We start from the raw sequence: 24,365 nt of genomic DNA, 5'->3' as shown, positions 1-24,365 counted from the left end.
TCCGTCACCAAGGAAGGGCAACCCGTGTTGTATTACCTAGATGGCCCAAGTCGTGGATTTGTCAAGGAAGAGCTGCTCATAGTTCCCAAAGACTCAGAGTAGTGCTGCTCCACGCGCCCGATTACACTCTAGGCATGTCAGTCTTACGTTACCTCTGCAATGGCCGCGCTTATTATTTATGCGATCCACGGAGAACAGCTGATCGTCATTTGGGTCAAACCTCCATAGTAGAGGTATGTTACATTTGGCACACCTTGCCCCTTTCTTATAGACGTCGTCCACGCATAGGTCGAACGTCATATTTTTTTCTTCGTCGTGCCGCTTGTAGCGAAGGAGTTTCTTAGCAATGTTCTCTTTGGCTATGCCTTCTGGCGTCTTATCGTAGCGCAGTTGCGGACCCCAGGCTCTTTTTAGTTGCTTGGCATACTCTACACGGCTTACGGCGGTGTAGATAAGGTTGCTCCAACACAGCCGCTGGTCTATGATCCACAGCGTTTCTTTTATGGTAAGCCCTTGCGCGCTGTGGACTGTCATGCAATAGCCCAAGCGCCAATCTGGATGGGAGGTAATTCTTTCCACCTTTTCTATGGGCACCCAGGCTTTATCGTGGGTAACTGCGTTCTGCAGTTGGATATCGGTACCAGGTACCCAGACGTCTCTTTTTTGCATGCGGGTGTCGTGGGGTTTGTAGCAAACAGGTACGGGATGCGTAGGGAAGCGCTCTCGGTGTATATTTAGCAAATCCTTTTGTATGCGAGTCTGTGCTGCGCGTTTGCTGCTCAGCACCAGATCCTTTGGATGCCATGTGTAAAGGAAGTCCTCGTAGGACTTCGCTCGTACGCGTTTGCGCAGTGTTTTGCATTGGTCGGCGTCACTAAGGCCCCTTAATTCCGCTTTCAGGTTTCTTACTTGATCCTTACTGCGGTAATCTGCGTTAATTTCCTCCGCATGGTCTACGAACCCCTTTAGCCATTTGTGGGGCATCTCTCAGGCTATTGGAGGAGGCTGGCAGGGATCTCCGGCGAATATTACTTGACATTTCCCGCGAAGGAACTCTACGAACTCCTGCAGGATTTCCAAAGGCACGGTGCAAATCTCATCCCAAAGTATCACCGGAGGTATGTCGTAGATGGCTTCTGGTACCCACTTTCGGCCATTCCAACGAAAGAAGCTGTGGTAAGTTTGTGCGTCGTGGCCCATTTCGCAGAGTTCTCTTTCCAAACGATGCGTTGGAGTTAGCACCTTTATCTTAGGAAAGAGTTCTAACACACGCGTCGTCTTACCGCTGCCTCCCGTACCGTAGAGGTAAGAGAAGCGTTGGTAGGAAATGGGGTCGGCAACTGAAGGTAGAGGCTCTCTGGTAGGCGTTACGGTGCCCTGGGTGTGCTCGCCGTGATATTCTACACGTGCCCTCCAAGACCTTATCTCCTCATCTTTGACGCGACATTGGCCACTTTCTGCGAGTTCATCGGCAGTGTAGAATTCCTTCATCTTTTCCAATACGTGCGGTTTCACGTATAAGGAATCCGTGGCTACGCGTGGAATGTCATCTTTGTCAAACCGCAAGAGCATTGCGAGAAGGTTAATGTGCGCATATGCAAGCATACTGGCACGCAGATGGTAATACTGCGGTCGATGGTCCTGGTAATAACACAGCGCATTTCATTCGTGTAGTTTATCACCTACAAGGTAATCCCACTTCTCTACGGATACCATCGTTCCTTTGTCATGCGCGCGCTTGATGAGGAAGCTTAACTCGCCTTCGTCCGTTATCAGGCGCCGTTGCATGTGCTTCTCTCCCTCCTTAGCGCCCTGCGTGAATTTACCTATGACCACACGCGCTGTGGGGTTATGCTCCGGTAACCATTGCGTGAAGGCGCTGTGACAAAGTATGGCTTCATGCGCTGTGTATTTTAAAAGTTTGCGCTCTTCAAAGAACTTCAATAGGGGCACCGGTATCCATTCTTTCTCCTGCAGGTGCTTCCCATACCACGCATAGATTATGGGGTGCAGACCCGCTGCTAATTTCCAGGTGGTCAACCGTACAAACCCCGTTGCTGGGGCGTCGTAGTGACCATCCAACGCAACACGAAAGAACTGTGAATCTGGATGTCCGTAACGGGCGTAATATTCCTTACAATCTCCTAGGCCTTTGAAGCTTGCGGGGTAACAATGTTTCATATCCAGCGACACGTATTCGTCTTCATCGTACTCCATGTTCCACAGACCAACGTGACCGTGTTCTACACAAGCTTTAGCTATATCTTTGAACTCCTCCGGTGTGGATTTCCACCCGTTCCTTTTCTTTGCGGCTAAGAAGTCCAAACTGCGACTGCTAAGCACTTCGTCGGAGAAGTCTTCTCCTAAAGTCTCACAGGCGCTTTGAATGCGCAGCTGTTCCACTTCAGGACGATACAAAGTACCATCTTGGGTCATAAATTGACTTCCCTCCGCATCCATTAACCAAATAGAATTCTCGTGCATTAGTTCCGCAAGCGGCGACTCCTTGTAAACGCGCGTTTCTTTCTTCTTTGGGAACCTTAACTCCCTCCACGCATGTGCGTTATGCTGGTAAATTACGATAGGCGCACCCCGGCCCCCATACTTGTGCGTCCCGGAGTAGATGAAGCCGTCGGTGATGTCTTTCACGTGTATGCGCCTTTCTAAAGCAGTTTCTAACTTCTTGATGTTGTCTATCGTTCCTCCGGCGTTGTAAGTGGCGTTTTCCCATTTCCTGATGGCTTCTCTTCTCTTTAAAGTTAACTTACCACCCCTAGAGGAATCCTCAAAGAACTCTCTAACCAGCTTTCCTACGCAGTTACCAGGATGGCGCATTGGTTTAAGCTTTTTAACATCCGGTTTTTTAATCTCGTACGCGTCGTATATAACTACGGTAACCGGGTAAGCAACCTCGTAGAACAGCATGTCCACACCTACTAACGCTCCCGGCCTGGTGTCTTTATTCAGCACGAACAAGCTTTGCTTACCCGACGCCCGTATTGGATTACGCCCCTTTTCTATTATCCACTCACCGTCTAAATACTTTATAAACGTCAACTCCAGACGGTAATTACCTTCGGGCATTAAGTCAATTATCCTTTCTGCTCTTTCCTCGCTCATCGTCTCATCTGTATCTCCCTCCATAAACGTTGTGAAGGCAAAGTCCGCATCCAGGCGATCCAACACCTGAGTTCGCAGTCGGCGCACAGTTTTGTTACGAATGCTCGTGATGGTGTCCATCTATATGTAAGGAATATCTTAACCCTCCGTTTGCGGTACCCAACACAGCAGCAGTAAGGGACATCCCGCGAAAGCTAACAGTGTAACGCACCTACTTCACACGGGTTATTCCCGTGCCGGTAAAAAGTTTCCTATAGGCGTAAACGCGGGTAATCCCCGTGAAAACGTGATAGGTTCCTGGGGACACCGCGAGTCCCCCTTACTGCTGCTAAGGTCCGTACCGTAAGTTATGGACCGAGTTTTTTCCACTGCCTTATGGCCCAAGCGCGTAGTGCGCGGGCCATAAAAAAGTGGAAAAAACGAGGATCCATAACTTACGGTACGGACCGAGCAAACGAGGTTAATAAGATATTTATTATATGGCAAGGCATTGAGATCAAAAAGAGGCGAAGCAACAAAAAGTAAAGTTGACAGCGCATGTCAAACGAGAACTGCATTGGAAGGGCTTCATGTACGTGCCAAAAGTCATGTAGTGTTTGAGTCGCTCAAAAGGCGAAGTTTTAGTTTACTTTGAAAGAATTTAGCTAAAGTTCAAAGTTTTCTGAAATACTAGTTAACAAAAGTGAGGCTTTATTTTGCAAAACATATAAATGCAAAGCAAAAAAGGCATCAAAAGAAGACCTCAAGAACTCAACATGAGATTGAGAAGAAAACTGTCGTACTTCAAACTTCAAGATATTCACAACCAAGATGAAAAATACTACAGCCTTCCGCTTGTTTTCCTGCCTTTTATTGAGAAAAGAAACTCAAAAACTGTCTCCAGAAATGAATGAGAAGCTTTGAAAAATTACGGCTGGCTGAACATGGATAGTTTTCGTCAATTTTCAACGTTTTGACTGTTTGAAGCAGGCCGCCATATGTACAATGGCTTAAGTCATGAAGAAGGCACACTTTCGACTCAATTAAAAAAGGTACTGCCAACTCTCCTGTCTAAAAATACATTCAAATTCAAGTGGGGGTGAAATATTACTGAAATATGGACATACTTCAAGAGCGGATGAGCCTAGAAAACTGCTTAAAACATTTACGAAAGAAACTACTGGCTTCTTCACCCGATCGATTCAGATAATTTCAAACTAGACGATGTTAGCTCACTGAAATAACAAATTTACGTTAATTCTACATGTAAACCTATCTTTATTCCATTTACTGAATTAGCCGCTGGTCACCACCCTTTAGTTCGTAGTTTGACATAGTTTTAGCTTTAGCATAGTTAGTTTTTCTAGTTTTTTCTAGTCGTACAAAATCGCTCAACTAGTGCCGTGTAGAGCCTTGATCGAAAGAGTTTCGCTTGTATGAAAGAGTTGTCGCTTGTTTGATAAGTTTTATATTAAAAGCCAGTGACTTTCAGTTATCTTTAATTATTTATTGAAGGTTTTCCAACGATTTTCATCCAGGAATATATTTTTTTGATAAAGATTTGAATGTTTTAAAAGATCATAAGTACGTACACTCAGTGAACCATTTCATTTTTCGGTCCGTACCGTAAGTTATGGACCGCAAATTGACCAATCAAAGCGCGTGAAATTACCTTGCCATATAATAAGCTCCTTAACTACTGACCGTCACACTCAAGTAACGGCAAAACTGCAGCAAACTACCCTACTATCAAGCACCAAAATGATGTTTGGCATCTATCCAAATGGGTGACAAAGAAGCTGTCAAAAAAAGCGAAACTCAAGTCAAATAAAGATCTAGAGTCTTGGATTAAATCGATCAACAATCATTTATGAGTGTGCAAACCCGTAACCAAGACCCCAAAGTTCTTGTTAGTAACTGGGTGTCGATCACCAACCATATTTGTGACAAACATACCTGGAAAGAAGGTAAAACCACTGTATCTTGCAAGCATCAGAAGCTATCTAGACGAGAACGCAAAGAAATTAATTGGTTAAAGCCAGGGTCACCTGCTCACGTAGCACTAGAAGAAGTCATCTGTAATCAGAAGTTTCTAAAGGACATTGTTAAGCTTACTGAATGTCATCACACTGGAAATCTGGAAGTTTTCCATTCTCTACTACTAAAGTATGCACGCAAGAGAAAGCACTTCTCATACCAGGGAATGGTTGGCAGAACCCAACTGGCCATTATTGATCATAACAACAACAGCAATCGAGAACAAGCAATTACTAAGAAAGGAGAAGGCCGATATCTTGTGGTTTTTCCAAAGACAAGAAAAACCTGGGTCGTTAAGCCAGTGCTAACACAGATGTCATATTCATTTGTAAACGTCATGGTGGATGAGATAGCTGAATGTCACAAGAATAAGAAAACACTGCCAAAAATACAAGTACCTGAACACATTCCAAAGAACATCGCCACTGTCGAAAGACTACCAAAGGAGGAAGTCGTGAAGAAGCATATATCTCGAATGATCAAAAAGAAAAAGGAAAAATCTCAATCTAATGGTAAGTATCGATCAATCAATCAACTTTATTTATTAGTACACTAGTTACAATGTAAATTAAGTATGGTGTGTAGTAATCTGGTAGCATTGATATTTATGACAACATATGCTATCATAGCAGTGCTCTGAACAAAATACATGTCAACATTATAACATTGTGCCATTTTCATTTGTCAACATGATTGATGAAATAGCAGAATCCCACAAGACTAACAAAACACTATCAAAAACACATGTACCTGAACATATTTCAAAGGAGGTTGCAACCATAGAACCACCAAAAGAGAAAATTAGCAATCTAACGACAAAAAAGAGAAAATAAAATAAAAAATGACTGGTAAGTATAAAGTGTGATAATCTGCTTTTTCTCGAATCACAAGCTAACTGAAAAATAAATAAAATCAAAAAGAACCAATGAACATTCATAGTAATGTAATAAATAATCATCATTAGAGATCCAGGCGGTCTGATGGGGAAACTATACTGCAATGGAAACAACAACCGTGTAATTTTTCATAGGCAATACAAAGAATCAAACAAATAAACAACAATATATTGTAAGAACAATTCTATTTCAGATTCTATTTCAGATCATTCTACTCGTCTGGATAGTGAAAACCAGAGAATTCGAAGTCATCTTCAAGACCAGGTGGAGGAAAGTGAGCACGGATGCACATCACGGCACATGAAGGCAAAACCACTCGAATTTCTTTTCCTAAGACACCCCAACACCATCTCACTAACTCACGATATGCTACGTGTCGATTCCTTTTGTGCTCTGGAGTGTGAACGGCACCATATTGCTGACGATAGTGAAACCAGGCAGCATCCAAAACCCAACGGTTCAGACACACAGCTTTAAATCCTGGAATGTCCGTTATGCAGCGCAGTGGCTCAGCAAGATGTTCCTCTTCAACGACTTGACGGTTTTTTTCCATAATCTGCGGGATTTCACGGCAGCAAAGACACTCGACTTCTCTATCCATTATTTGACAATTATCGCTTTGACACCTTGGTGAATAAATTGACAAAAAATGTAAAGTAAACTTCAGCTTGAACTCGAAAATCAGTGCAATAAATGCTTCAAGTGCTAAAAAAAGTGCTTACCAATCTGAATTTTGCAAACGGTTGTCGTGAGTTGCAGAGTTTGATGAATCTGACGAGATATCCGACTCTGAGGAATCGTCCACGATGCGTCTTGGTTCGAACATGAAACCTTGAATAAGTCCTTCCTGCTGTTCAATTTTCTCAAAATAATCGCCAAAAACGCTTCCCGAACTCGAATCGCTAGAAGAACTACTACTCATCGTTAATGTTTTGAAGTTTTGGCTCGTAAAACAAGCAAAAAAAACAACACAGAAAGTCAATATTTGTCCAACAATCAACAAATATTGACTGTCGAAAGTTGATAGACCGCGCAGTGACGTCACACGCCGCTGACCAGTAGTATGTTGCGCGTTCAGAAGGCAATTGAAAATGGCGACCGCCATGCTCGGATTTTTCGTGTCTTTCGTAAATTATTTCTCTGCTGTACTTGATGCTATGGAGTCAAGGCTTTGTAGAAAAGATAAGTATATAATAAACTTTTAATTGAGTAAGCCATGGATCGAGTGTGGGGTTCTCCTTTAAGATCGTTTTCTGCTTTAACTTTTATTGAAAATAAACGTTTTGTTTCCTGTAATTCGAGTAATAAATCTTGAAATTCCTCGAATGTAGATGCGCAGTACGTGTGCGCGTGGACAATAGTAGGCACCGTCCTTAATTTCCCCATTTTATAATCAACTAGTTCACGGGGCATATTTTGAATCGAGGTTTAACTCTTTAGTTTTGAATAGTATGCTGTTTATACTTCGAGGTTTAACACCTCGCTTTGTACATTATTTATAGTATGCTTATATATATTTTTGATGTCAAACTTTACTTTGTTTCATTACAACCTTGATTCTAGATTTAACTCATCGTATCTCGAAGGCTTAGATGAGGTTTAAGTCCTCACATTTATCATTGTTCTAGGGGTTTAACTCCCCTAAATTTCGTATCTCGGATGTTTAGCTGAGGTTTAAGTCCTCGCTTTCCCGAGGTTTAATTCCTCACATTTATCATTGTTCTGGGGGTTTAACTCCCCTAAATTTCGTATCTTGGATGTTTAGCTGAGGTTTAAGTCCTCGCTCTTTATACTTAGAGGTTAAACCCCTCACATTTTCCATTATTTTTATGTTTAACTCCCCAAACTTTAGTTGTGAGGTGTAACCCCTCACATTGTACCTGGTTTTTGGGGGTTTAACACTTACACACACATTCACACACACTTACACACAGTTGCAGACACTCATACATACACGTACACATATATGCAAACACTTACACACCCTTACACACACTTCAAAACACAATTTTACTTGGGACTTGCGAGTTACACTGAACTGTTAATACATGTATTTGCGTTTTCTTCTATGATTATTTTGGTGAGGTTTTGTAACCTTCAGATGCGGCAACATTTTGTTTGCCAGATATGGTTGCATCGACTGTCCACCCTTCGTTACGGTACATCAACATTGTTCCTGGTGCTTTCTGTTGTTTATTTTCAGCATGCCGAAAACACGTCAAATGACCAGGAATTCTGCATCAGAGTCCAGACAAAGTCACAACCAGCGAAATAGAAGAAGGAGCAGATACAAATCACACTAGACAACACAACAACAGCCAGGCCAATGACAGGCAGACCGAATAACAGCTCACCATTGGCCACAGATGTTTTGTAGCAGTTGGTAACCACTATAACCGACAGAGTTACTGCGAATCTCACCCCAATGATCAGCACTGTCCGACAACCAAGCCATGAGAGCCCAATAGTGCCTCCACCAAGTCCACTACCTGATCATCAGGCATCCCATAACACCGTCATTGCAAGAGTGGTAGACCAAGTTAACTCCCAGCTTTCAGGTAAAGCGCCAGCTAGTACAGCAGATAAAACATTCCCTAGGGAGTGATTCCAGTCGGTCGACGTCCAGTTAGATTACAGGGTGTCCCCAAAAATTAAGGCCAAAATATGGGACAATGAATTCATTGATCTGGGAGTGTTGCTGGCTAACCCTATTTCTGATGGCAAATTCCCTGGGGGTACTCCCCTATATTTGCTATACGGGTATGTGCCGCCCTATAGGGTATGGTTTTTCGGCTTTTAGGTCTGGGGTAGGGTATCATTTTTTGACATTTTGTCTGGGATAGGGTGTCATTTTATTCTGGGATAGGGTTAACGATTTGGTCGTTTTTGTCTGGCTAATAGGCTACGCTTTCTGCAGACACAAAAACAATAAAAATGTTAGTAAATATTGATTGCAATCGATTGTAAAACCATATTTTCCGTCTTTTATTCTGGGATAGGGTGTACAATTCTTAGTTTTAGTCTGGGGTAGGGTACGTAAAATCAAAATTTTAGGTCTGGGATAGGGTCAGGGTTTTGAGGTCCTGGCGGCACACCCCTACCCAAGTTGGGGTGGTAGTACCCCCCCCCCCCCCCCCAGGTCAAATTCCAGCTAAGTTTAATTGAAATAGGAGGAAATCAACAACCCTCTCTTTTTGTGGAGCCAGTTTCTAAACCAAAGCGCATAACCAACATAGGGATGTGGCGGTCAGCATTCCGTATATTTGCAGCTGTATACTCGAAGAAATTTCATTCAGAAACCCCAGCGCTAATGACGTATGAGGAGACTGTGCAAGATTTAGCAAGAAAGGGTCTTAACTTTTTATTTTATGACGAGAGTTTTCGGCATTTTAAGCAGGATACTGCTACATCTCTCCCCTGGGGGACAGAGCGGAAAAACCGGACGCATGCGCAGAAGAGACTATTTTCATGAGCAATCCAATATGGCGGACAAAAGGGGGTAAAAATCTGTAGGAAAATTGCTCTAAAAACGGACAAAAACGCAGCAATGACACTCAAAACATTTGACAACAACTCATAATATTTGCCAGAGCCCTTGATCTTGGTAGTTTTTTTGAAGCTTATCGTCGACTTGACGCCAAAATAATGAATATTACGACTTGATTCAGAAGGACTTTGATCGCATCTCTTAGTGTTCGATGACAAGTGGAAAATCTTCAAATATAAGGATGGACATGGATATATAACCTTCATACTTCGACAAAAGAACAATAAGTGAATGAACTAAAACATATCAAATACCATCTGAAAAATTTTGATACCCTTTTTCAAACGGGGCATTTGAACTCACGACTGTGTGGGTAAATGTGTGTAAGTGTGTGTGTAAGTGTGTGTAAGTGTGTATGTAAGTGTGTGTAAGAATGTGTAAGTGTGTATGTAAGTGTGTGTAAGTGTGTGTAAGAATGTGTAAGTGTTTGTAAGTGTGTGTAAGTGTGTGTGTAAGTGTGTAAGTGCGTATAAGTGTGTGTTTGTGTGTGTAAATGTGTGAACGTATGTGTATAAGTGTTTGTAAATGTTTGTAAGTGTGTCTCTCTATGTGTATTTGTGTCTAAGTTAGAGTCCGTCGCTGTGTAATTGTATATAAGTGTGTGTAAGTGTGTGCAAGTGTATGTAAGTGTATGTGAGTGCAGTGTGTGTAAGTGTGTGTGTAAGTGTGTGTAAGTGTGTGTAAGTGTGTTTAAATGTGTGTAAATGTTTGAAAGTGTGTGTGTAAGTGTCTAAATGTTTCTAAATGTGTTTAAGTGTAAGTTAGTGTGTGTAAGTGTGTGTAAGTGTGTGTAAGTGTGTGTAAGTGTGTGTAAGTGTGTGTAAGTGTGTGTAAGTGTGTGTAAGTGTGTGTAAGTGTGTGTAAGTGTGTGTAAGTGTGTGTAAGTGTGTGTAAGTGTGTGTAAGTGTGTGTAAGTGTGTGTAAGTGTGTGTAAGTGTGTGTAAGTGTGTGTAAGTGTGTGTAAGTGTGTGTAAGTGTGTGTAAGTGTGTGTAAGTGTGTGTAAGTGTGTGTAAGTGTGTGTAAGTGTGTGTAAGTGTGTGTAAGTGTGTGTAAGTGGGTGTAAGTGTGTTTAAATGTGTGTAAATGTTTGAAAGTGTGTGTGTAAGTGTCTAAATGTTTCTAAATGTGTTTAAGTGTAAGTTAGTGTGTGTAAGTGTGGGTACGTGTGTAAAAGTGTGTGTGGATAAGTTTGTGTAAGAGTGTGTAAGTGTGTGTAATTGTGTGTATAAATGTGTGCTTAAGTGTGTGTAAGTGTGTGTAAATGTGTGTAAATGTGTGTAAGTGTGAGAAAGTGTGTGTTTAAGTGTGTGTAAATGTGTGTACGTGTGTGTAAATGTGTGTAAGTGTGTGTGTAAGTGTGTCTAAATGTTTGTAAACGTGTTTAAGTGTAAGTTAGTGTGTATAAGTGTGTGTAAGAGTGTGTAAGTGTTTGTAAGTGTGTGTAAATGTGTGTGTAAGTATGTGTTTTTCTGCGTACGTGGTTCTAAGTGTGTGGAGGTGTGTGTAAGTGTGTGTAAGTGTGTATAAGTGAGTAAAGTGTGTAAAGTGTGTGTAAGTCTGTGCAAGTGCGTGTAAGCGTGTGTAAGTGTGTGTGTAAGTGTGTGCAAGTGTGTGTAACTGTGTGTAAGTTTGTGTAAGTGTGTGCAACTGTGTGAAACTGTGTGTGTAAGTGTGTATTTCTGTGTACGTGGTTCTAAGTATGTGGAGGTGTGTGTAAGTGTGTGTAAGTGTGTATAAGTGCGTAAAGTGCGTAAAGTGCGTAAAGTGTGTAAAGTGTGTGTAAGCGTGTGTAAGTGTGTGTAGTGTGTGCAAGTGTGGGTAACTGTGTGTAAGTTTGTGTAAGTGTGTGTAAGTGTGTGTAAGTGTGTGTAAGTGTGTGTAAGTGTGTGTAAGTGTGTGTAAGTGTGTGTAAGTGTGCGTAAGTGTATGTTAGTGTGTGTAAGTGTGTGCAAGTGTGTGTAAATGTGTGAAAGTGTGTGTGGGTGTAAATGTGTGTAAGTGTGTAACTGTGTGTATAAGTGTGTGTAAATGTGAGTAATTGTGTGTAGATGTGTGTAAGAGTGTGTAAGTGTATTTAAGTGTGTTTAAGTGTGAATAATTAAACACATTTACACACACTTACACACATGATTATGATTTATGATTTATATAGCGCCCTTTCTATATGGATATAATCAAAGGCGCTTTACATGGAGTTGTGAATGACAGATTGCTTTGTGCAATTTACAAGCATGAGAGATGGTTAGTATGAAGTGTAGGCACTGAGGGTGGTCACTGCCAGGGTTTCTTTTTACGTCCTCAGTGGTTCTTTTATGCCCGCCATTTTTACTGTAGGTTAGGAAGGGTTGGGAGACAGGGCCTACGGTTTAAAGTCCTTGTCCGAGAAGACTTGAAGGTCTAACCATTTGCAGATATTATTACAAAGGCAGCACCTTCTCCTCAGTTATTTTAAGACCCTGAGTGTTGGTCCGGCCGAGGCTTGAACCACGACCTCCCGCACAACAGACCGACGCTCTTACCAACTGAGCTAACCGGGTGGCGGTTAACACACACACTTACACACATTTAATCATACTTACATAAATTTACACACATTTACTCACACTTACACACACTTGCACACACTTACACACACACTTACACACACTTAAACACACTTACTTACACTTGCACACTCTTACACACAGTTACACACAGTTACATACACTTACACAGACTTACACAAACTTATATACATTTATTTTGTACATACTGAGATTTTCTTATCAAATTTCCCTGTCTGAAAAACAAGTTCATGACTTTTTTAGCCAATCAGAAAAGCGAAACGATTTGTCACACGTGAAAAAAGCGTTTCGTCCAATCGCAAACCACTGTCGAGTAGCTTTGTCGAGTAGCTATGTGTATTGTAGTTATTTGTAGTTCAAATTAAACTTATCCAATTAAGAGCTAGGAGATATTTGTGAGGATGGCTGAACAATCAAGAAGATTTTTTTGTCTCTTGAAAAACCTATACAAGTTTATCGAAGACCGAAAAAAAAAACAACAACAACAACAACAAAAAAAAAAAAAAAAAAAAAAAAAAAAAAAAAAAAAAAACAAACAGAAACACTCTGTCAAAACACAAATGGATGTAAGATTGCTGACTGAGTTTCTCAACTCCAAAAATGAAACGAGAAGAGTCGAGAAAATCCCGCCAGAAGAGCTTAATGGGTATATCAGTGAATTGCAGTACTCAAACGAACAACAGAAAAAACATGTCTTTGATTCTGAGTGGAAATACTACAAGTACCTCTACGTGTGTGTAAGTGTGTGTAAGTGTGTGTAAGTGTGTGTAAGTGTGTGTAAGTGTGTGTAAGTGTGTGTAAGTGTGTGTAAGTGTGTGTAAGTGTGTGTAAGTGTGTGTAAGTGTGTGTAAGTGTGTGTAAGTGTGTGTAAGTGTGTGTAAGTGTGTGTAAGTGGTAAGTGTGTGTAAGTGTGTGTAAGTGTGTGTAAGTGTGTGTAAGTGTGTGTAAGTGTGTGTAAGTGTGTGTAAGTGTGTGTAAGTGTGTGTAAGTGTGTGTAAGTGTGTGTAAGTGTGTGTAAGTGTGTGTAAGTGTGTGTAAGTGGGTGTAAGTGTGTTTAAATGTGTGTAAATGTTTGAAAGTGTGTGTGTAAGTGTCTAAATGTTTCTAAATGTGTTTAAGTGTAAGTTAGTGTGTGTAAGTGTGGGTACGTGTGTAAAAGTGTGTGTGGATAAGTTTGTGTAAGAGAGTGTTAGTTTGTGTAATTGTGTGTATAAATGTGTGTAAGTGTGTGTAAGTGTGTGTAAATGTGTGTAAATGTGTGTAAGTGTGAGAAAGTGTGTGTTTGAGTGTGTGTAAATGTGTGTACGTGTGTGTAAATGTGTGTAAGTGTGTGTGTAAGTGTGTCTAAATGTTTGTAAACGTGTTTAAGTGTAAGTTAGTGTGTATAAGTGTGTGTAAGAGTGTGTAAGTGTTTGTAAGTGTGTGTAAATGTGTGTGTAAGTATGTGTTTTTCTGCGTACGTGGTTCTAAGTGTGTGGAGGTGTGTGTAAGTGTGTGTAAGTGTGTATAAGTGAGTAAAGTGTGTAAAGTGTGTGTAAGTCTGTGCAAGTGCCTGTAAGCGTGTGTAAGTGTGTGTGTAAGTGTGTGCAAGTGTGGGTAACTGTGTGTAAGTTTGTGTAAGTGTGTGCAACTGTGTGAAACTGTGTGTGTAAGTGTGTATTTCTGTGTACGTGGTTCTAAGTATGTGGAGGTGTGTGTAAGTGTGTGTAAGTGTGTATAAGTGCTGTAAAGTGCGTAAAGTGCGTAAAGTGTGTAAAGTGTGTGTAACCGTGTGTAAGTGTGTGTAGTGTGTGTAAGTGTGTGTAAGTGTGTGTAAGTGTGTGTAAGTGTGTGTAAGTGTGTGTAAGTGTGTGTAAGTGTGTGTAAGTGTGTGTAAGTGTGTGTAAGTGTGTGTAGTGTGTGTAAGTGTGTGTAAGTGTGTGTGTAAGTGTGTGCAAGTGTGGGTAACTGTGTGTAAGTTTGTGTAAGTGTGTGCAACTGTGTGAAACTGTGTGTGTAAGTGTGTATTTCTGTGTACTTGGGTGTCTAAGTATGTGGAGGTGTGTGTAAGTGTGTGTAAGTGTGTAAATTAAGTGCGTAAAGTGCGTAAATTGCGTAAAGTGTGTAAAGTGTGTGTAAGCGTGTGTAAGTGTGTGTAGTGTGTGAAGTGTGTGTAAGTGTGTGTCAGTGTGGTGTAAGTGTGTGTAAGTGTGTGTAACGTGTGTGTCAGTGTGTGTAAGTGTGTGTACGTGTGTTGTAGTGTGTGTGTAAGTGGTGTGTGTAAGTAAGTGTGTGTAAGTGTGTGTAAGTGTTTGTAAGTGTGTGTAAGTGTGTGTACGTGTGTGTGTAAGTTTGTGTGGGTGTCCGTGTGTGTCCGTGTGTGTCCGTGTGTGTCCGTGTGTGTAAGGTGTGTGGTCCGTGTGTGTCCGTGTGTGTCCGTGTGTGTGTCCGTGTGTGTGTGTGTCCGTGTGTGTCCAGTGTGTGGTCCGTGTGTGTTGTCCTTGTGTGTCCGGTGTCCCCGTGCGTGTCCGTTGCGCCGTGTGTCCCTGTGTGTACGTGTGTCTCTCTGTTGTGTAAAGTGTGTGTAAGTGTGTGTAAGTGTGTGTTGTAAGTGTTGTGTGTGTGTAAGTTGTGTGTCGTAAGTGGTTAGTGTGTGTGTGTAGTGTGTGTCCGTGTGTGTGTCCTGTGTAAGTGTGTGTGTAAGTGTGTGTAAGTGTGTGTTACGTGTGTGTGTGTTAAGTGTGTGTCAGTGTGTTGTCAGTGTGTCCGTGTTGTGTGTGTTCCGTGTGTGTCCGTGTCCGTTTGTGTCCCTGTGTGATCCGTGTGATGTCAGTGTGTGTCGTGTGTCAGGTTGTGTGCCGTGTGGTTCCCTGGTGTCCGGTTTGTGTCCGTTGTTGTGCCCCTGTGTGAACGTGTGTGTAGTGTGTCTTTCTGGTCCGTGTGTAGTGTACATAAAGTGTTCTAAAGTGGGTGTGTAAGTGTGTGTCCGTGTGTGTATGTGCGTAGTGCGTAAAGTGCGTAAGTGTTGTAGTGTGTGTACGCGTGTGTAAGTGTGTGTAGTGTGTGTAATGTGTGTGTGTAAGTGTGTGTAAGTGTGTGTAATTGTGGTGTTGTGGTAAGTGGGTGTGTGTGTAAGTGTGTGTAAGTGTGCTGTAAGTTGTGTAGCGTGGAAAGTGTGTAATTTGTGTGTGTAAGTGTGTGTAAGTGTGTGTAACTGTGTGTGTGTGTAAGTGTGTGCAAGTGTGGGTAAAAGTGGTGTATTGTGTGTAACGTGTTTTGTGTAAGTGTGTGTAATGTGTGTTGAAACTTGTGTGTGTAAAGTGTGTAAAGTCTCGGTGTACGTGTGTTCAGTAGTGTAAGTGTGTGTAAGTGTGTGTAAGTGTGTGTAAGGTGGGTGCAGTGTGTGTCCGTAAGTGCGTGTGTGGGTAAGTGTGTGTAAAGTGTGTGTGTAAGTGTGTGTGTAAGTGTGTGTAAGGTGTTGTGTAAGTGTGTGTAAGTGTGTGTTTTGTAAGTGTGTATGTCGTGTGTTTCCGTGTTAGTGTTGTGTGTGTAAGTGTGTGTAAGTGTGTCCAAGTGGTGTCCAAGTGCGATTTGTAAGATTGCGTAGTGTATGTAAATGTGTGTAAGTGTCGCTCTAATTTTGTAAGTGTGTAAGTGGTGTAAGTGTGTTGTTGTGTAAGTGTGTGTAATGTGTGTTGTTGTGTAACTGTGTGTGTGTAAGTGTGTGTGTTTGTTTAAGTTTTTACATTGTGTGTGTGTAAGTGTTTGTGTGTTTTTACTTTTGTGTAAGTGTGTGTGTGTGTAAGTGTGTGTGTGTGTTAAAGTGTGGGTAATGTGTTGTGTGTCTCTGGACAGGGTGTGTGTAGTGTTGTAGTGTGTGTAAGTGTGTGTGTGTGTGTCTGTGTCCGTGTCTGTTCCGTAAGTGTGTGTAAGTGTGTCCTTTTTGTAGTGTGTGTCAGTGTATTGTGTCAACGGGGGGGTCCGTGTGTGTGTGTGTTTCCGTGTGTGTAAGTGTGTGTAAGTGTGTGTGTAGTGTTTGTGTGTGTGCTCCCCCGTGTGTCCCCGTGTGTGTTGTACGTCCGTGTCGGTCCCTGTTACGTCTTTGTCTCTCCTCCTGTAAGTGTGTGTACTTAATTGTGTTTTTTTTAAGTGTGGTAAGTGTGTGAAGTGGGTGTAAGTGTGTGTAGTGTGTGTAAGTGTGTGGTAAGTGTGTCCAAGTGTGTCCAAGTGAGTGTAAGATTGCGTAAGTGTATGTAAATGTGTGTAAGTGTTGTATCTCCTAAGTGTGTAAGTGTGTGTGTCAAATGTGAGTAATTATGTAAGTGTGTAAGTGTGTGAAGTGTGTGTAAGTGTGTAAGTGGTGTAATGTTGTTGTAAGTGGTGTCTGGTGTGTGGTGTAAGTGTGTGTCTGTGTGTGTGTTTTTTGGCTTGTGTGTAAGTGTGTGTAAGTGTGTGTAAGTGTGTAAGTGTGTGTACTTGTGTGTAGTGTGTGTGTGTGTGTAAGTGTGTGTATGTGTAAGTGTTGTAATGTGTTGTGTAAGTGTGTGTATTGTGTGTAAGTGTGTTTGTACGTGTGTGTAAGTTGTGTAGTGTGTGTATGTAAGTGTATGTAAGTAGTGTTGTGTAAATGTGTTGCCCGTAAGGGGTTGTGTAAATGTTGTAAGTGTGTTGTGTGTGGTGTGTGTGTGTTTTGTGTTGTTCCGTGTGTGTGTAAAATGTTGTGTAAGTGTGTTAAGAGTGTGTGTTGTAAGTGTGTGCCCGTGTGTGTGGTGTGTCAGTGGTGTGTGTTGTGTGTCACTAATGTAACGTGTGGTAAGGTGTGTAAGGGTGTGTAAGTGTGTGTGTCAATGTGTGTTGTGTAAGTGTGTATCCGTTTGTATGTTTGTCTTTGTGTAAGTGTGTGTCTATGTATATGTGTAAATGTGTAAGTCCGTGTGTGGTGTGTAAGTGTGTGTAAGTCCGTTAGTGTGTGTGTAAGTGTGTACTGTGTCAGTGTGTGTAATGTTTGTGTAAGGTGTGTAATTGTGTGGTGTAAGTGTGTGTAAGTGTGTGTGTAAGTGTGTGTAAATGTGTGAGTAATTGCGTGTAAGTGTGTCTAAGTGTGTGGGTAAGTGTGTGTAAAGGGTGTAGTGTTAATGTGGTGGGAGGTGTGTGTAAGAGTGTGTGTAAGTTGGTGTAAGTGTGTGTAACTGTATTTAAGTGTGTGTAAGTGTATTTAAGTCTGAGCAAGTGTGTGTAAGTTAGAGTCCGTCACTGTGTAAATGTATGTAAGTGTGTGTAAATGTGTTGTGTAAGATGTGTGTGTACTGTTGTGTGTAAGTGGTGTAGTAAGTATGTGTGTGTAAGTGGTGTAAGTGTAATGTTAGTGTGGTGTAAGTGTTGTAAGTGTAAAAGTGTGTGTGTGTGTAAGGGTGTGTGTGTGAAAGGGTGTGTTATTGTAATGTGTTGTGTGTCAGTTGTGTAAGGTGGTAGGTGTGTGTAAAGTGTGTGTGTAATATTTTGTTGTAAGTGTTTGTAAGTGTAAATGTGAGTGTGTAGTGTGTACGTTTGGGTAAGTGTGTGTACAGTGTGTCTGAATGTGTGTGTGTTTGTAAGTGTATGTGTAAGTGTGTGTGTAACGTGTGTGTTGTAAATGTGTGTAAAGTCGTCACTGTGTTTTTAAGTTGGGTAAGTGTGTGTAGGTATGTGTGTAGTGTGTGTAGATGTATGTTAGTGTGTGTAAGTGTGTGTAAATGTTTGTAAGATTGTGTGTAAGTTGGTGTAAGTGTGTGTAGGTATGTGTGTAAGTGATTGTAAGTGTTTGTAAGTGTGTGTTAGTGTGTTTAAGTGTATGTAAGTGTGTGTAATTATGTGTAAGTGTGTGTAAGTGTGTGTAAATGTGTGAAACTGTGTTTTTAAGTGTGTGTAAATGTGTATAAGTGTGTGTGTGTGTAAATGCATGTAAGTGTTTGTAAGTGTTTGTAAGTGTGTGTAAGTGTGGTTAAGTGTATGTAAGTGTAAGTGTGTGTAAGTGTGTGTAAGTGTGTGTAAATGTGTGTAAATGTGTGAAAATGTGTGTAAGTGTATCTAAATGTTTGTAAATGTGTTTAAGTGTATGTAAGTGTGTTGTCAGTGTGTTGTAAAGTGTGGGAGGGGTGTGTAAGTGTGTGTAAGTGTGTGTAAATGTGTGAAACTGTGTGTGTGTAAATGTATATGTGTGTTTGTAAGTGTGTTTAAGTGTGTGTAAGTGTGGGTAAGTGTGTGTCAGTGTGTTTAAGTGTATGTAAGTGTGTGTAAGGTATGTGTAAGTGTGTGTAAGTGGGTGTAAGTGGGTTTGAATATGTGTTAATGTGTGTAAGTGTGTGTAAATGTGTAAGTCTGTGTAAAAGTGTGTAAGTGGGTGTAAGTGCGTGTAAGTGTATGTAAGTGTGTGTAAGTGTTTGTAAATATGTGTAAATGGTGACCGATTGCGCCACAGTGACCTGATGTTACCGTTTGTACATTGTAAAGATCAAATATCGGAGTTTGACTGAGATTCACTTTAAAAGCTAAAAGGTAACGCTCCTTTCGGTTAACAGCCGATCGCGCTGACCGATTGCGCCACGGAGAGCTGATGTTACCGTTTGTAGATTGTAAAGATCAAAGATTGGAGTTTGACAAATAATCATTAATAATAAACATTATTTAAAAGGTAAAAGGAAACGCATAAACATTCCCCCAGCATATTGAACGAACTCATTAGCCGTAAATCTTCTGTGGAACATTTAAAAGGCACCCCTGGTTTTGAGGCATTTGGCAGAATTGGGCAAGGGGTAAAATGCATGAAAAAGGCATGGATGTGGGAAATAAATTTTATTAACTTCTTGTGAGTACTAATAGTTACACAGAAACAGAATTTTGTGAAAACTGCAAAAAATTGTATTTTCCATTGTGTTTCCCGTATAAACTAGCTGTAATGCCATATGAAACACATATATAGGGAATGCCCACAAATAAAAGTGACCAATGGACATTCTTTTAAAATGGCCTTCAATTTCTTAAATATTTTGCTTACTCGCCTTACAAATCTAATGTAGATATACACAAGTAAAAAAGTGAATCTTGTGCAAAGCTTTCTCTGATCTTGTTTTTTTCCTATCACTTTTATCTTAAGTGGGCTCCCTGTGGTCATATGTGATTGAGTAGATTGCATCAGAGCGTAACCTAATGGAAACAGAACTCATTTAAGGCTATCCCAAGTGTGAGAATAACAGGTCAATGCAAATGAAATATCTCCCATTATTACATACACAAAATATTAATTTTTTGATTCTTCTGCTCCATTTTTATGATGTTCTATAGGTCTGGTACCAGGAAGACTTGCTAAACATCTCTTTTTCCCCCACAAAATAACACAATGTTAGCCTGATCAGTTCTGTAGCATTTTTCATAATTTGTGTATACAAAACATATATTAAAATTGTGTCCATTGGTATATGTGCTTTGATCATATTGATTTGTTTCGTCTTGGCTTTTCTTATTTTATTTTATTCTTTTCTTGGCTTACAGACTCCAAGGCATTTTCTCTTACAAGTCCTGGCCTTGCTGCATAGATTCCATATTTAAGCTGATCTCTGTACCTGTAATGGACTGGCAGGTTATTTTGAGACACACTACGAATGCCTGACAACTGAACCTGAAACATTAAATCATCAAATCAATAATTGATTAATCTTAATTAGTAAGTTACTGTGCAACTACACCAACCAAGGCCACCTAGACAAATTTTCAGGCAAATTGGCCAAACACCATTGAGTATTTTTAAAAACAATATACACTAATTTTCACATTTTCCTCTATAAAATCATATATTTTACTTTATATGAGTATGTGTATGATCAGGAGTGAACAAGAAACAGTATAAAATCCAAAATTCAGAAATTCATCTGTTATGCAGCATTCAAAATGTAATTCTTGAATTTGATTTAAAATTTGTTTGGGTGTCCTTGGTTCATGTACTCAATGATGTTCTCAAGATTACTGTAAAAGTTCTTTTAACTTGTGAGGAGTATATGCAATATGCATAGTTTCCATGGCCATGCTTCATCGATGTACCTATCTTTCATTCACATATACCCTTCAGGTCCATATACAGTTTTTACTTACAAATAATAATAATAATAAGTAATAGTGTACTGTGTCCTCTGATGAACATATCAACAGACGTACTTATTACCTGAAAGTATGGAAAAATATTCAAGAGTTTTCAACATTCAAAATTCTCTTTTATAAACTTGGCAAAAATCAGAATTTAAAATATTATGAGAAAATTCCACTTAATACAGTAATTAAGTTCAATACCTCCAAAAACCTTCTCGAAAGAAGCAAGCCTTACATTTCGCCACGCGTCCGCCATCTTTCTTTCTTCCTATCATGCATTGCGCGTTAGCATTGATGGACACAGGGATCCCGCTGTACTGACAGTTTAGAGTCAGTGAAAATATATAAAACATGAGAAACGAAAATCAAAAATAAACCGGATGAAGCCAGCTGTAATCAAAGTTCATTGCTTTAGATGCCGATACGCAATCAAATACAGTGAAATAGCGAGAAAGGCACGACTAGACACGACCAGGACCTCCAGTTCGCCTTTCAACATACTCAATTTTAATTGGGAAAACGTTTTTACGGTGTAAAGGATAATTTTAGTAAGACACGGCAAAGTATTTAAAGTTCAGCTGTCCTGGAAGAAATGCCAAGTTGAGCTTCCACTAAAAAATATATATAGATGAAAGGGGTAAAATTGCTATAGCAATGAAACTTTTGACTTTTGGCGGCTTTGTAGTGCCTCAAATGAGGAAGTAAAGAACACACCATTGACCTCTGTGGAAGAGGATGTCGCCGCGTTGAATGAGTTATCGAGGACACTAATAAGGGGCTTTCATACATTAGCGCATGGAGAGGGGGGTGGGGGTCAGCAAAATTGCAGGGGGCTTCGTTATTTTGATTAAGTGGTTAGTATAGGTAATCATATGGGACCGAGTAAAATTAAGGATTGATTTCACGATTGTGCGAAGCGACAAGGGCAATTTCAAAACTTGGAAAACACAAGTGAAATTAATCCTTAATTTTACTCATACGATTACCTATACTAATCATGACATTTTAAATTCTTCAGAAAGACGAACGGGCATCTTATACCCAGCAAATAGAAGAGTTAAAATCACAGAATCACATAAAATCTTTGAGAATTATGTAAAAACTTCAATGAAAATAAACATTTTCATCATCATATATAGGGCAAAATTCAACGAAAAACATACGTCTTGAAACCAATATAATACCCGTGCGTTGTCATTTATTTTGAACTACAAATCAAATGTAGTTATGGTTCAAAAGAATTTTATTCAGAATTCAAACGTGTTTCTTCATTACATGAGCTCTCTTCTATCAAACTTTCGAAAATAATACTTCAAGGTTTTCTCCTTTAAAAAAGAATATCATAGATTACTGAGTTTAAACAATAATTATTTTATAAGTTTCCCTTGGATCCCACTGAATGAACTGTTAAATCTTGAAAAAAGTGCTTCACCGAAAGAATGGCAAACGCAAAATATTCCGTCAAAACCCATAAAAACATGCATAAAACTAGATTCCTACCAACAAAGTCCTTAATCTGAATCAGAATCCAAAGAAAGAAGCCGATTAAAGTTGCGTTTTAAGTCCAGACCAAAATGATTGTGTTGAATTATTTCCACGGCGATGGCGTTTAAAGTCACATTTGGAGCAGGTGTAATTGTACACATTTGGGAGTACTTTAGTAGCCTTTTCGAGGCCCATTTACGGGAAAAAATTATTCAAACACTTGTACTCTTTCCAGTGTTCTCATTTTCGCTTGAACTTTTTAGTTTTCTTATCGTCTGCCAATGCAAAACGGGAAGCCATTTTGAAAAAGAAAATTTTGCAGTTTATGACCGTTGCTAAGCAACTGAACTACCAATCATTTTGTAGTAATTCGGCCCCGAATTACGGAAAAAAGCCCTCCTTCATTAGCCAATCAGCATCGAGTAATTTTGCCCCGTATATGATAAAGGGAACTATTGAGAACTAAAGATCCTTTGAACCTTAGAATCTATGAACCTGTGAATCCTCAAGAGGAATAAAACTGACGTTTTCTAAGGGATTATTGTAGTTTAATGTTGTTGTGGCGCCATTTTGAATGCACAGGGACCCCAATCGAATCATAATATATGACACCAGAGAAAACATTTTAGCGCCAAACTTTTTACTTCTACACTTAATGAGGTCAGCTATTTGGAAATATAGCGTTTAAAATTCTTTGAAGTGTTCTCCTTAACGTTTTGCCGTTGAGTTAGAACAGTCTGGTGCGTCTGGTGCTGAAACAGCAAATAGACGTAAAATATTTCTTCATTATGGACAAATTCTTATTGAATCCACTTTTTTCGGTTTTCTCTTTGTGGGCTTCCTTTGTGCTGTCATATCACAGGCTAACCACTCTAATAAATGAAGGAAATACTCTAATAAATGAAGGAAATACTCTAATAGATGAAGCAAAATCCTAAATGGTGTCTTGTCTTTGTCTTTTTATGAGCGCGCGCTATCGATTTTTTGCCATCTCCCCTACCTTCTTGGTAACAATTTTGTTTTTCTACTATACAATATACTAAAAGTGTATACCATTTAGTATTTCCTTCATTTATTAGAGTATTTCCTTCATTTATTAGAGTGGTTAGCCTGTGGTCATATATTGCGATTCAATTGGGGTCCCTGTGCATTCAAAATGGCGCCACAACAACACGAGTTGAACAGAGTTGAACTTGTAAACGTATTTTAATATAGTTTATAAATTTGTGGATCACTGAGATCCAAAGTATAACAATAATAATTTTAATGCTCCTATAGCGCAAAAAGGCATTTGGGTATATGATCTAATGCGCTTTATAAAAAATGGTAAGAATAAATAAATAATAAAATTCTATCTAAACTAACTAAATTATAATATATTAATGAAATTTATATACATACAATTAAAATGTCATAATATATACATACAATGCGTTAGAAAAAAAATTAATTAATAAATAATTATATAAATGCATAAATAAATAATCTAGAAACATGACTTCTTAAAAAAATGTGTCTTCAGTTCCTTCTTGAAAATAGCAATACTATTAATGGCTTTTAATCTTGGTGGCAGCGCGTTCCATAAGACCGGAGCAGCAACCGCAAAGGCTCTGTCTCCGGTCGTCTTGCCCGATTTTATAACAGGTCTTGCTAAAATGTTGTTGCCTGCAGACCTCAGATGATATCGGGATTGTTGCTTAATAGACACGATACTAGAAATATATTCTGGTGCGAGACCATGTAGGGCCTTAAAAGTAAATAAAATAACCTTAAACATAATTCTAAACTTTACCGGTAGCCAATAACTAATGCATGAACCAGAGTCTTAGCAGCCTCGAATGGTAAAAACTTACGTATACGGCTAGTGTTATAGATGGAATAGAATGCTGACAGACATGTCTTGTTAATATGCGTTTGAAACTGAAAGTTAGAGTCAAACCAGACTCCGAGATTTCTTGCTTCGTTTACAGATGGTACAAGAGTTCCAGCAACTAAAAGACTGTCAGTCCGTACTTTGGCTAGCTGTTGGCGAGTCCCAATTAGCATGAACTCGGTCTTGTCGGCTTCATTTAGCTTGAGCTTGTCTGTGACCATCCATGCACGCACGGCCCTAATGCACTGCTCCATGGCACACTTCGCCTCTGTTTCACCGACTGCACTGTCTGGTTTAAACGAGAGGTATAATTGGGTGTCGTCAGCATATGCATGGGCGTGAGGGAGGTGAGTCTTAATGACATCGAAGAGCTTATTGGCGTAGACAGAAAAGAGCAGGGGACCGAGACAGGATCTTGTGGCACTCAATTAGCAAGGACTCCCCCAAGAAAATCCTTAATTTCTCAGCCGGTACACTAGCTGCAGCCCCCAAATAAAAAAAAGCAACGACTTTGGAGCTCGGGCTACAAGACTATGTAGTTTGGTGGGTGCTAGAGTGAATGATGGAAGAGTTTAAAGGCACAATGTAATGTGGAGTATAGAGCATTCACAGCCATTGTTTGGGACACAGAGCCAACGCTGGGGGGAGGGCCCGGGGGAGGTGAAAACTACTAGAAAGACGTATTTTAGCTGGAAATTTGCTGTTGAACATCATTCCCCTATCGAAAACGGTCAAGAAAATTCGGTTTTCCAAACGAAATGACGTT

General features: G+C 40.2%; 3 protein-coding genes and 2 long non-coding RNA genes across 6 annotated transcripts; 3 read left to right on the top strand and 2 right to left on the bottom strand.

The window, feature by feature from the left end:
* Positions 1-4,960: 4,960 nt before the first annotated feature.
* On the top strand, positions 4,961-5,971 carry LOC116294445 (uncharacterized). 2 transcript variants are annotated; one of them, XM_089025344.1, is made up of 2 exons: positions 4,961-5,648; positions 5,845-5,971. In XM_089025344.1, the coding sequence occupies exons 1-2, from the start codon at positions 4,970-4,972 to the stop codon at positions 5,967-5,969; spliced, it is 804 nt and encodes a 267-aa protein (XP_088881470.1). In that variant the 5' UTR covers positions 4,961-4,969; the 3' UTR covers positions 5,970-5,971. The 2 variants fall into 2 exon arrangements, with proteins under 2 accessions (XP_088881470.1, XP_031557899.2); XM_031702039.2 differs by having other exon boundaries at positions 5,842-5,971.
* On the bottom strand, positions 5,952-7,060 carry LOC148904417 (P2X purinoceptor 7-like). The gene is made up of 2 exons (XM_089025345.1): positions 6,755-7,060; positions 5,952-6,658 (listed from the first exon to the last, which is right to left on the bottom strand). Exons 1-2 carry the CDS (start codon positions 6,952-6,954, stop codon positions 6,244-6,246), a joined length of 615 nt encoding a protein of 204 aa, XP_088881471.1. The 5' UTR covers positions 6,955-7,060; the 3' UTR covers positions 5,952-6,243.
* A 48-nt stretch (positions 7,061-7,108) lies between these two features.
* LOC148904414 (uncharacterized) lies at positions 7,109-21,375 on the top strand. The gene is made up of 2 exons (XR_016118922.1): positions 7,109-8,590; positions 19,651-21,375. It is a non-coding gene; the product is annotated as an uncharacterized LOC148904414 (long non-coding RNA).
* On the top strand, positions 8,638-10,412 carry LOC148904416 (uncharacterized; the record flags this gene model as incomplete). Its single annotated transcript, XM_089025341.1, has 2 exons — positions 8,638-8,826; positions 9,172-10,412. Coding segments are annotated over 2 exons (522 nt in total), but the record flags the coding sequence as incomplete, so codon positions are not given.
* Positions 18,940-20,795, bottom strand: LOC148904415 (uncharacterized). The gene is made up of 2 exons (XR_016118923.1): positions 20,248-20,795; positions 18,940-19,777 (listed from the first exon to the last, which is right to left on the bottom strand). It is a non-coding gene; the product is annotated as an uncharacterized LOC148904415 (long non-coding RNA).
* Positions 21,376-24,365: the final 2,990 nt, after the last annotated feature.

Source organism: Actinia tenebrosa, unplaced genomic scaffold (genome assembly GCF_029948245.1).
Source record: "Actinia tenebrosa isolate PJP-AT-01 unplaced genomic scaffold, QUT_ActTen_1.0 utg1230__unscaffolded, whole genome shotgun sequence".
Lineage (NCBI taxonomy): Eukaryota > Metazoa > Cnidaria > Anthozoa > Actiniaria > Actiniidae > Actinia > Actinia tenebrosa.
Note: the sequence above shows the minus strand (reverse complement) of the source record. Positions and strands in the feature narration are given on the sequence as shown.